Source organism: Ruditapes philippinarum, unplaced genomic scaffold (assembly GCF_026571515.1).
Source record: "Ruditapes philippinarum isolate M1 unplaced genomic scaffold, ASM2657151v2 ctg489_1_1_1_1, whole genome shotgun sequence".
In the NCBI taxonomy this organism is placed as follows: Eukaryota; Metazoa; Mollusca; class Bivalvia; order Venerida; family Veneridae; genus Ruditapes; species Ruditapes philippinarum.
In genome coordinates this window covers 177,335-190,790 of record NW_026863918.1, presented here as the reverse complement: position 1 = coordinate 190,790, position 13,456 = coordinate 177,335, and the positions used below count along the sequence as shown (strand labels likewise).

The window sequence follows — 13,456 nt, the reverse complement described above, 5'->3', positions numbered from 1 at the left end:
TCATGAGATAAGGAAACACTTGGACCAAAACTGAAACAAATAACACGTCAAATAAGTCATTAAAACATTTAACAGTTTTTACCATATAAGGATATTCAACCAGTTTTTTTTAAATTCAGTTTCAATTATCTACCCGCAGTGATTTTTACTATTTTAAGATGTTAAAGATCAACAAAAAGTGGTGAAGCCTATCCTTTTAGTGGAAATAATCTTCAACAACCAAAACTAGAACTGCAACTATCATGGCGTGAATACCCCCGCATACCACTTTGTCAGAATCAACAGTGGCCATTTAGAGCTCAAGGACAACCTCCCTGCCAAATCTTAGGTTACTAAGCCAGTGCATAGCTAAGTTATGTATTCTACATGCTTCAAATGTGAAAATGTCAAAATCAATACATTGCGGACAGGACATTTTTAAGCAATTGAAAAGAAAAGCTTTTTTTTGACCTTGACCTTTGACCCCAAAATCAATAGGGGTCACCTTATAGTCATGATCAACAACCATACCAAATATGAAGACTGTGGGTCAAAGGAATCTTAAGTTAATGGGTAGACAAACTTTTTGAAGTCAAAGTCCCTATGACCTTGACCTTTGATCCAGTGACCTTAAAATCAAAAGGGGTCATCTACTAATCATGATCAACATCCATGCCAAATATGAAGACTGTGGGTCAAAGGAATCTAAAGTTATTGGGCAGACAAAGTTTTTGAAGTCAAAGTCCCTATGGCCTTGACCTTTGACCTGGTGACCTCAAAATCAATAGGGGTCATCTACTAATCATGACTAACCTCCATGCCAAATATGACAACTGTAGGTCAAAGGAATCTTAAGTTATTGGGCGGACAAGCTTTTTGAAGTCAAGGCCCCTGTGACCTTGACCTTTGACCTGGTGACATCAAAATCAATACGGGTCATCTACTAATCATGACTAACCTCCATGCCAAATATGAAGACTGTTGGTCAAAGGAATCCTAACTAATTGGGCGGACAAGCTTTTTGAAGTCAAGGCCCCTGTGACCTTGACCTTTGACCTAGTGACCTCAAAATCAATAGGTGTCATCTACTTATCATGACTAACCTCCATGCCAAATATGAAGACTTAGGGTCAAAGGAGTCTTAAGTTATTGGGCGGACAAGCTTTTTGAAGTCAAGGCCCCTGTGACCTTGACCTTTGACCTAGTGACCTCAAAATCAATAGGTGTCATATACTTATCATGACTAACCTCCATGCCAAATATGAAGACTAAGGGTCAAAGGAATCTTAAGTTATTGGGCGGACAAGCTTTTTGAAGTCAAGGCCCCTGTGACCTTGACCTTTGATTTAGTGACCTCAAAATCAATAGGGGTCATCTACTTATCATGACTAACCTCCATGCCAAATATGAAGACTAAGGGTCAAAGGAATCTTAAGTTATTGGGCGGACAAGCTTTTTAAAGTCAAAGCCCCTGTGACCTTGACCTTTGACCTAGTGACCTCAAAATCAATAGGGGTCATCTACTAATCATGACTAACCTCCATGCCAATATGAAGACTGTTGGTCAAAGGAATCCTAACTAATTGGGCGGACAAGCTTTTTGAAGTCAAGGCCCCTGTGACCTTGACCTTTGAACCTAGTGACCTCAAAAATCAATAGGTGTCATCTACTTATCATGACTAACCTCCATGCCAAATATGAAGACTTAGGGTCAAAGGAGTCCTTAAGTTCATTTGGGCGGGACAAGCTTTTTTGAAGTCAAGGCCCCTGTGACCTTGACCTTTGACCTAGTGACCTCAAAATCAATAGGTGTCATATACTTATCATGACTAACCTCCATGCCAAATATGAAGACTAAGGGTCAAAGGAATCTTAAGTTATTGGGCGGACAAGCTTTTTGAAGTCAAGGCCCCTGTGACCTTGACCTTTGATTTAGTGACCTCAAAATCAATAGGGGTCATCTACTTATCATGACTAACCTCCATGCCAAATATGAAGACTAAGGGTCAAAGGAATCTTAAGTTATTGGGCGGACAAGCTTTTTAAAGTCAAAGCCCCTGTGACCTTGACCTTTGACCTAGTGACCTCAAAATCAATAGGGGTCATCTACTAATCATGACTAACCTCCATGCCAAATATGAAGACTAAGGGTCAAAGGAATCTTAAGTTATTGGGCGGACAAGAAAAAACAGACGGACGGACGGCCGGACAAGCTGATTCCAGTATACCCCCTTACAACTTTGTTGTGCGGGGGTATAATAATAACAATAACTGATGTGTCTAAGTACGCATACATGTACTTTAAAGATTTATTTTTTTGTTATCTGGAACTGACAATTTGATTGCTTGGCTTAAAATAGCTGGGCTTTTTGTTTTTTTGGAAGGGTGGTGGTGGGGGTTGGGAGACACAACAACACAGTAGTGGTCATATGGCAACTTTCCAGCTTTCATGGTGGAGTAAGACCTCAGATGTTCCGCCATGCATTATTTCAGATGCACCCGAGTAGAACCACTGACATTCTGTAGTTCTGTAAGCTGGCTAGATAGCTTCCTGACATGAAATAATCCTAGCCGGATTAACTGGAAGACAAATCAGAGTTTAAGCTTCACTGAAATATATAATATGAGCCGCGTCACAACAAAATCAACATAATGCGTTTGTGACTAGCATGGATCTAGACCAGCCTGTGCATCCGCGCAGTCTGACCAGGATCCATGCTGTTCGCTATCAGTTTCTCTACTTGTAATAGAGTTGGTAAGCTAACAGCATGGATCCTGATCAGACTGCGGGGATGCGCAGGCTGGTCTGGATCCATGCTGGTCACAAACGCACTATGTTGCTTTTGTCGCGACGCGGCTCATATGTAAAATATATAATCTAATCTTTCTGATCTTTATTACCATTGAACTTGTCATCTTTTCAGGATATATTATACTCAAATGATGGTGTGGATTTTTTTTCCATAATATCAGATATCAAGATTGCCACAAACCAGGCAACACAAATTTTCCGACAGAATCTTAATACTCTCTCCAACACCCCCCACCCCCGCGACACATTTCATCTCAATCATTTCTCTATCCTTATCATGAAATATTTTCAAATAAAGAGCACCACAGGGGTGGGGCAAGATATGCTCTGATCTGTAATTTTTTTGTAGTTGAAAATAATCTTTCAATCATGAAAAAACAACAACACTGCATTCATATAATGGTCTTAAACATAATACATATCAAATAACCTTATGATACAATGTAATTGCTAAAATATTAATTCATATAACATTGCTAGAGATTTACTAGGAAATAATACATTCAAAAAGTTTACTTTCAGCTTACTTAGAATTTCAACTAGAGAAATTTAAATTGATAAGCACTTTCAAGTTTAACGCCCACCATTTAAGGCAATCTGACGTTTCCAATTCAGAAGATTTTTCCATACAACATTATTTTCCTCGCCACATGGTCCTTCAGAATGATATAAATAGAGGAAAATTTAGCATAGAAATCATTACCCAATGACTATCTTATTGATAAGCACTGTGGGAAGAGGACCTGTCAACTGACGCTACAATTTGAACATTTGGATGGTGAAGTCCACCTCATCAAAAGGTTTGTCCATTTATTGTATACACTCTTTCAAGCTTTATTCATATAGCTGCATTTTATAATTCAATTGTTTAACTTTTCTTTTTCAAAGAGGGATTTCATTAAAACATAGACTGCTATATTTCATTGATAAAAAATAGGTTCCCCATGGACTCTAGTTCTTATTTTGATGTTCGTACTTCTAATATGAGTTTTGTAAGCGTAAATGTCTGTAACCTCTTTTGGCAAAATTGAAAGAACAATTTCTGTTTGCATTAGAAACTCTACCTTTAAGTTGCCATGGTTGATGTTCAAATGACCCAACAGCTGCTCAGAAAGATTTTGCCTAATTTAATGGTATACTTCCAAATCATCCTTTCTTAATTCATTGATTACATAATTGTGAAAAGTAGGCATCTTAAAGCTAGAATGGTAAAAGTAAGTTTGCACATCCGGATTAGAAGGGAAAATCATGCATTTCCCATGTTACATATTAACAACCATTGCTTTTTGAAAATTTAAAAATTTGATGATTTGATTGCCTGAATTTGATTGCACAAACTAATCATAGTATTCATAACCATGTTAAAATTTGTTTACGAACTTAAGTGTTATTACAAAATATCTTTACACATTCATAAAATTTTCATTTAACCTGCTGATTTTGCATAATTTATTTGTCTTGCTTTGAAATTTGGAACAGTCCATTCCAAGTTTGAGGGATTTTAAATATCAAAAGTAGGTCTGACAATTTGACTTCTTAAAAAAAGCTGTATGGGAAAATTATACGACCAAATGAACACATCAGAGCCTGGTCAGAGAACATGGACAAGTAAGCTGGCCTAGCTCTAGACTAGTGGCAAAGGCTTATCACTTTCGGCTTCAGCAAGTTAAGGGTGCAAAGTAAATATTACTAAAATACATTATGCACTTGACATGTACTTAGTAAATATATATTTATACAGTATCGGTTGTGCTGACTGATACCAGCTTAACAAATTATAAATAATTTAAGTTTTCTATAATATACTGACATTGCACTTTTATAATTTTGCAAAGCTTTAATTCATGCTGAATCAAAATGTATTAATTTATACAGAATTTAGTTTGTGTTTGAAGCCGTAAGCTTATTGAAACTCTCGAATCAGTTCTGGAACCAACCAGTATTTGAGCAGTAGGTGTCAAGTTTCTTGCTTAAGAAAACAAAGGCTTGTCCCTGACAGGGTTTGAACCCAAGTGACCAGCAATCATTCAATTACTACAGGGTTTGAACCCAAGTGACCAGCAATCATTTGATTACTGGTGCGGCATATTAACCACTCTGCCGCGCCACCAAAATGTATTAAATCATTCAAATAAATGAACGCGGTGTAGTAAGTCATTAGTTTTGTTTGTTTAAACTGCTCAAAATGTGACTTATTAGTCATTACTATAGAGTCAGACCAGACTGTTTATCCATAAAGAATCAGAACACGAAAATTATCATGATGGATCATATATGTCTTGTTGATTGCATAAAGTACAAGATATAATCATCAGAATAGCATATTCATGCAATATTCCCTATCAATAACCTTTGCACTGTTGAAACTGCGAAGCCTCTAGGCTAACATACATGTGTCTGCAGTATGTCCAGGTTCTATACTTCAAAATTTCCATTGTGATAGCCCTAAAATCTGGTGATTGACTGTGTCAAATTTGAAGTTGTTGAAGTTCATTCAAGAAATTCATTAGATTATGTTAAAAAGTTCATTTGGTGCATCAGTCTGTATTTTCAACCTTAACAACATTGTTTTTCACCCTGATAGATTTATAACACATGTTACTTTTTCTTTTGTAAAAATACAGATAGTCAGGTATAATGGCCAACAGCAAGTTTTCCAGCTTTGTTTTCACCGTAATAGATCTGGCAGGAATAAATCATGAAACAAAAAGAAAGAGAATTGAATGTACAAAACAAATGGAAGAAGCGCTTAAAAATACTAGTAAAAGAAATATGGACCAATCTTTTGAAACAATCCTCACTGGAAGTAAATCAGAGGGTGTCTTACCAATGTGGTGTGGTAGTGACCTGGACAGGATGCAAGTGTTTAACAATACAATATGTGTTGATGAAGCCAATTTGGGAACAAAATGCAATTTTGACATTTTAGTAGCTGAATATGAAAATACACCACCTGGGTATATTAGAGTTAGACATAAATATAGAAGTAATGACATAACTAAGGAGTCAATGTTATTGCAAAAATCATACTGGTATGGATCAACGGGTGGAGCACCTTTCATATCTAGTAAATTAATTACAGAAAACTATTTAAATTTTGCAGAATTATATCAGCCACCAGACGCAGCTGGAATAACTATAAAAAACTCATCAGTAAGAAACAATGGCCCTTCCGTAACAAATCAGACAACAGTTCATGCATATTCTTGTGAGTATACACAAGAATTTGACAATGTCCTTGCTATATACTTTTACAACTCAAGCATTTTAAATGATTGGTCTACAAGAGCTAGATATAACGACTGGCCTTCAGAAGAACTTATACATGAGGTTTCCACTACAGAAGGATACATAATCCCTGTAGGTGAAAAAAAAAGTGCAACCGAACATCTTGAATGGAGGATATCCCATGTTACTGCAGAGAAAAAATTACTGATGGCATTTAATAGCACTCAAGACAAACTATATATAATTCTAAAATTATTCTCAAAATTAGTGTTTTCTTCGGTCAGCAAATCATTTTCGTCATATATGGTAAAAAACGTTGTTCTTTGGATGGCAGAAATTTACCCAAGCCATTATTTTACACCTGACCTTTTCATTGCTCAACTTTTACAAAGCTTTAATTTCATAAAGCAGTGCTTAATTAATAATCACTTACCAAGTTACATGTTGCCAAAAAAAAATTTAATAGCTGGAAGGTTATTTGGCCATGAAAAACGTGATCTGATAATACTTCTTTCATCCTTAATTGACGAAGGTGCATTTGTGATTTACAGAATTCCAAAATTGGCAGCATGCATAACCTATGCATCAATGCAGCCCAACCTATTTGCTCAATATGGTATCTGGCGACACTGTGTAGAAATACAATACTTGTCACTTCATAGAAATTTTTTATTGAATATAGAAAAAGACGAGGACTTTAGTATTTCAGTTTATTCAAATCCGTTTGCCGCTTCTGCTGCTCGGTTAGTGAACAATCCACAGGTATTTATTGATTATTTGATGCTTTTTAATCTTATCATTCCTGATTGTTTAGAATTACATCCTAATGTCAATATAGACCAAGCGTTTCATCTGTTTCACAAAAGATTATATTGTGCACACAAATGTTGTTTTCTGTAATAGGGAACAATCTAAATAGGGAACAATTTGGATAGGGAACAATTTAAATTGGCAACAATTTGAATAGGGAACAATTTGGATAGGCAACAATATGAATAGGGAACAATTTGGATTATTTCAGTGTCAAGTTGAAATAAGAGCAACACATACCTACATGAGAGAAAAAAAATATTGTTAGATTGTGTTGAAGAGTGAAACAATTAATTGAACTGGTATACATGTATATGGTGAAATAAATTTATCTTGTTGTAGTGAAATTATTTTTTTATGACATGATCAATTGATTTGATTTTTACAATGTAAATTAAATGTTTTTACAATATACTTAAATACAGTGTAACTTGTTTTGTCTTATGTGCCCACTGTAATTACCCCCCCCCCCCCCCCCCTGCTAGTTAGTTAGCTAATTCAAAAATCTTTTCATCAAGTGGTCTGGTGTTTACGTATTTAGAGAAAACCGTTTGTTTGTTTGTTTCATTTTACGCCTTTTCAAACAGTATTTCAGTCATATAGGCGGGTAGTTTCCTAACCATCGTTCCTGGAGAGTTACACCAGTACTAGACTACCTTCCTCCGCGCTAAACTACCAAAGCATCTCCCGGGGATCAAACCCACACCAGAGAGGTAACTGGATTAGAAGTCATCGACTCTAACCCCTCGACCATGGAGGCGGTTAGAGAAAACCGTAATTTCACAACTGTTAACAATCACAATTGTATAAATGTGTGACAAACTCTATTTTCCAAATTGTTTTTAGCGTATGTAATGAAGTGAATTATACCTGTGATGTGTATTATCCAATAAAATCTTAGAACAATGCCACACTCTGCCCCTATTAAGATTGTCTATTCCTTTCTCTGTTGATATTTAAATTGCATTGAATTGACCTTGAACTTGATCAGCCATTAAATTAATCGTTACAATAAGATGTAGTTTGTTTATTTCAAATGAAAAAATGCACAACAGAAAACATCTACACAAAAACAAATTAGATTTTACCTGTGGGGACAAGGAAAAGCATTGTAGTACAGTAGCTTGAAAATTCTGGGAAAATGTCAAATATGCACATAATGGATCAAAACTGTTTTGCCAATAATTATCAAAAAGTTATTTGTTTTATTTGAGCATCATAGAATTGAGATAATCAGAGCGTTTATAATGAATAAACATTTATATAAATGAAGTTGAAAAAACTTCCCCACCGCTGAGGAAATTTTCTCACGCTTCGTCTTAACCCTTTACCTCATATAGACATATTTTGATGGCTACCCCCCTTTTTTGATGCCTCAAATTACAGGCTAAAATTGGCCTCAGGTCTATCGTACCAACACTGAATAGCCTTGGACTCTATCTCAATCCATTTACAAGTTGCAGCACTTTGAAATCAGTTTTGATGGAAGAAAACAATGCAAAATGGTAATTTTTGGCAATGTTGAGACGTCCCCCCATTGCCATGGTAATAGAAAATCTACGATGCTGTTACAGAGGCTATGATCAAGTCAACATTTGTGCCAAGTTTCATCAGTATTGAAGCATTTTTCATAGTTTCATAACAGTTTGAACTTGTAACAGGAGGCTTTTCAATGAAAACCGCCATTTTTCGCAATATGCTCATGAAGTAAAGGGTCATGAGACCGTTCCGTTCAGCGACCATTTTTGGTGTTTCCCTTGTGCACTTAATACATGTTTGACTAAATTAATCAATGTAAAACAAATTTCCCATATTTTTTTCAAGCAATTAAAACTAATAGAGTTATGTTAAATCATCAAGCCTCTAGTGTCACCATGTACATGTTGCTAAGCATTTTCGCAAGATTTATTATAACATATATTTTCTAATAAATGCCCCCCCACTCCTCTTTTTAAAGTGAAATAGAAAACAATATCAATTTATAACAAGGGTGCCATAGTCACAAAATACGCCCGTTTACGAAAAAGCTTTAGATGGAGATGGGGGCATTATGGATAAGTGTTATCTAGCAAGCAAGTTTTTATTCTTGGCACTGTGTTGTTAAATGAACCTTAAAACAAATCAGTAGGGAAGATATGCACAGAATGTGTGACCTTGACCTTGGTCGCAGGGACCTGAATTCTATGCACGGCACTCAGCCTCACAATGATGAACATTTGTGCCAAATTATATTGAAATCCCTCTATGCATGTAGAAGTTTTGCTCCAGACAAGTGTTTTTCTATGAGCTCTAACTGTGACCTTCACCTTTGACCTAGAGACTTGATTTATGTGCAGGGCACTACGTCTCATGGTGGTGAACAATTCTATAAAAGTAACATTAAAATTCCTCCATGCATGTAAGAAAATATGCTCCGGACAACATCTGGATATTTAATCATCTCCAGTGACCTTGACCTTGCAAATATTAACCTAAATTAAATGTGTAACACCTGTAGTCATGATAGTTACCATTTGTGCTACAATCCATCAATAAATGATGACTAAATGGTCCTATAACCATCTTCAAATTTTTATCTGAACTTTGACCTCTATGTGTAACCTTGACTTTGGTCACAGGGATCTGAATTTTGCATGCGACACTCAGCCTCACAATGAAAAACATTTGTGCCAAGTTATATTGAAAACCCCCTATGAATGTAGAAAGTTTTGCTCCGGACAAGCGTTTTTCAATGAGCTCTAAGTGTGACCTTGACCTTTGACCTGGAGACCTGGATCATGCATGGAGCAATACATATCATGGTGGTGAGCATTTCCATAAAGTATTATAAAAATTCTTCCATACATGTAGGAGATATGCTCCAGACAAAATCTGGATATTTCACCATCTTTAGTGACCCTTGATCTTGCATATATTGACCTAAAGTACATGTGTCACAGCCGTAGTCATTATAATGACCATTTGTGTTACAATCCCTCAATAAATGATGATTAAATCGTCCCTATACACATCTTCATATTTTTATCTTTTTTTAAACGGGCGTATAAAAAGTACATGTAATTTAATAACTAAACAATTCTGATTTAAGATTTTATTCTAGGGAAATACATTTCATTACAATTCTTAATCTTTGAATGAGCTGAACTGATATTTACTTGAAAAATTAAAATATAATTAAATTTCTATGAGAAAGTATTTACATTTGATAAGGTAATTACTGTATGATCTTTATGAACAAATACCAAGTCTACAGAACACCATAGTTATCACAGTTAAGTATCTTGACCAATGAATGAAACATGTGTAAATAAATGTTTACATTCTTTACAACATACTCAAGTCCAAGAAAGAGGATTTATTTCATGCCCTTTGATTAAATTCTATTTTTAATTAAAAAATATAATTAAATTTCTATGAGAAAGTATTTACATTTGATAAGTAATTACTGTATGATCTTTATGAACAAATACCAAGTCTACAGAACACCATAGTTATCACAGTTAAGTATCTTGACCAATGAATGAAACATGTGTAAATAAATGTTACATTCTTTACAACATACTCAAGTCCAAGAAAGAGGATTATTTCATGCCCTTTGATTAAATTCTATTTTAGAAAATAGATCAAGGGGAGTAATTGTGTAAGTCATTTATGAACAAAGTAATAACTTTGTTGTCTCCCTTTGATTAAATTCTATTTTACAAAATCTGGATATTTCATCATCTTTAGTGACTTGACCTTGTATATATTGACCTAAATTATATGTATCACAGCCATAGTCTTGATAATGACCATTTGTGTTACAATCCCTCATAAATGATGACTAAATGGTCCATATACACATCTTCATATTTTTATCTGAACTTTGACCTCTAAGTGTGACCTTGACCTTGGCCGCAAGGACCTGAATCTTGCACACGACACTCCGCCTCACAATGGTGAACATTTGTGCCAAGTAATATTGAAATCCCTCTATACATGTGGAAGTTTTGCTCCGGACAAGCATTTTTCAATGAGCTCTAAGTGTGACTTGACCTTTGACCTAGAGACCTGGTTCATGTGCGCAACACTGCTCCTCATAGTGGTGAACATTTATATGAAGTTTCATTAAAATCCCTCCATACATGTAGGAGATATGCTCGGGACAAAATTGACGCCGCCCGCCGCCGCCCGCCGCCGCCTGCCAGGGGCGTTCCCATAATACGTCCCGTTTTTTCAAACGGGCGTATAAAAAATCCAAGAAAATTTACACAATTTAAACACAACCTGTGCTTCAAGTATATATAATCCAGTGGAAAATAGTTTATTTATTATTATTATTATTGCATAAAAATAATTTCCAAATAGAGATAACTTCAAGATCAAAATTTAAAGCATTATTATATATATTTATTATACAAATAAAACCCACAACAGATTAAAATAAAATAATTGCTTTGAACTAGAACTGCCACTACCTTGGCGTGAATACCCCCGCATACCACTTTGTCAGAATCAACAGTGGCCATTTAGAGCTCAAGGACAACCTCCCTGCCAAATCAGAGGTTACTAAGCCAGTGCATTGTTAAGTTATGTATTCTACAAGCTTCAAATGTGAAAATGTCAAAATCAATACATTGCGGACAGGACATTCTTTAGCAATTGAGAAGAAAAGCTTTTTTTGTCAAGGTCCCTGTGACCTTGACCTTTGACCCAGTGACCTCAAAGTCAATAGGGGTCACCTTATAGTCATAATCAACATCCATGCCAAATATGAAGACTGTGGGTCAAAGGAATCTAAAGTTATTGGGCAGACAAACTTTTTGAAGTCAAAGTCCCTATGACCTTGACCTTTGATCCAGTGACCTCAAAATCACAAGGGGTCATCTACTTATCATAATCAACATCCATGCCAAATATGAAGACTGTGGGTCAAAGGAATCTAAAGTTATTGGGCAGACAAACTTTTTGAAGTCAAAGTCCCTGTGACCTTGACCTTTGACCTGGTGACCTCAAAATCAATAGGGGTCATCTACATATCATGACTAACCTCCATGCCAAACATGAAGACTGTGGGTCAAAGGAATCTTAAGTTATAGGGCGGACAAGCTTTTTGAAGTCAAGGCCCCTGTGACCTTGACCTTTGACCTGGTGACCTCAAAATCAATAGGGGTCGTCTACTAATCATGACTAACCTCCATGCCAAATATGACGACTGTAGGTCAATGGAATCTTAAGTTATTGGGCGGACAAGCTTTTTGAAGTCAAAGACCCTGTGACCTTGACCTTTAACCTGGTGACCTCAAAATCAATAGGAGTCATCTACTAATCATGACTAACCTCCATGCCAAATATAAAGACTGTAGGTCAAAGGAATCTTAAGTTATTGGGCGGACAAGCTTTTTGAAGTCAAGGCCCCTGTGACCTTGACCTTTGACCTAGTGACCTCAAAATCAATAGGGGTCATCTACTAATCATGACTAACCTCCATGCCAAATATGAAGACTAAGGGTCAAAGATATCTTAAGTTATTGGGCGGATAAAGAAAAAACCGACGGACGGCCGGACGGACAAGCTGATTCCAGTATACCCCCCTTACAACTTTGTTGTGCGGGGGTATAAAAATAAATGTAAACAAGATATGTTTGTAAAACATGTATGCCCCCTATCAGCAGCCAATTTGACATGTGATCAGGTTATTATGCATGATTTCTGACCCAGTGAACAAGCAATTTAAATAAGGGTTGTCTAGTATCTACTGGTCATGACTAGTCACAAGATAATAATTATTGTAACCCCATAGGTTGTGTGCAGCAATTAAAGTTATTAAAAATCTTACCAAATAATATATACATAAATTTTATGAATCACATAGGCCTCATTAATGACAGCCAAGTTGTTATATTACATAAGACCTTCAAATGTGTATACCAAAAGCACATAAAAATATCAACCAAGGCAACTTGAGTTGTTGAGTTATTGGTCAGAAACGGTCATTAAGTACAAGGTCACTATGACATTGACCCCTTGACCCCAAAATCAATAGGGGTCATCTACTGGTCATGACCAATCATCATACCAAGTTTGAAATTCCTAGGCCTAAGGGTTCTTTAGGAATTGATCGGAAACCGTTTTTACCTACAAGGTAAATTTGACCTTGACCTTTGACCCCTTGACCCCAAAATCAATAGGGGTCATCTGCTGGTCATGATCAATCATAATACCAAGTTTGAAGTTCCTAGGACTAAGGGTTCTTTAGTTATTGATTGGAAACTGTTTAACCTACAAGGTCAATGTGACCTTCACCTTTGACCCCTTGACCCCAAAATCAATAGTGGTCATCTGCTGGTCATGACCAATCACCATATCAAGTTTGAAGATCCTAGGCCAAAGCGTTCTTTAGTTATTGATCGGAAACCGTTTTAACATACAAGGTCAATGTGACCTTTGACCCCTTGACCCCAAAATCAATAGGGGTCATCTACTGGTCATGACCAATCACCATACCAAGTTTGAAGTTCCAAGGCCTAAGGGTTCTAAAGTTATCACTCGGAAACCATTTGGTCTATGGACCGATGGACCGGACGGACTGACGGACCCACAAGTGCAAAGCAATATACCCCTTTCTTCTTCGAAGTGGGGGCATAA

At 36.3% G+C, this 13,456-nt stretch overlaps 2 protein-coding genes across 4 annotated transcripts in view; one reads left to right on the top strand and one right to left on the bottom strand.

Annotated features, from left to right (window-relative positions):
- Positions 1-13,456, bottom strand: part of LOC132723837 (5'-3' exoribonuclease 2-like) — a 92,091-nt gene that overhangs the window by 36,963 nt on the left and 41,672 nt on the right. The gene's annotated exons all lie outside the window — the stretch shown is intronic.
- Positions 3,496-7,259, top strand: LOC132723834 (uncharacterized). Its single transcript, XM_060708626.1, has 2 exons — positions 3,496-3,591; positions 5,416-7,259. Exon 2 carries the CDS (start codon positions 5,429-5,431, stop codon positions 6,917-6,919), a length of 1,491 nt encoding a protein of 496 aa, XP_060564609.1. The 5' UTR covers positions 3,496-3,591; positions 5,416-5,428; the 3' UTR covers positions 6,920-7,259.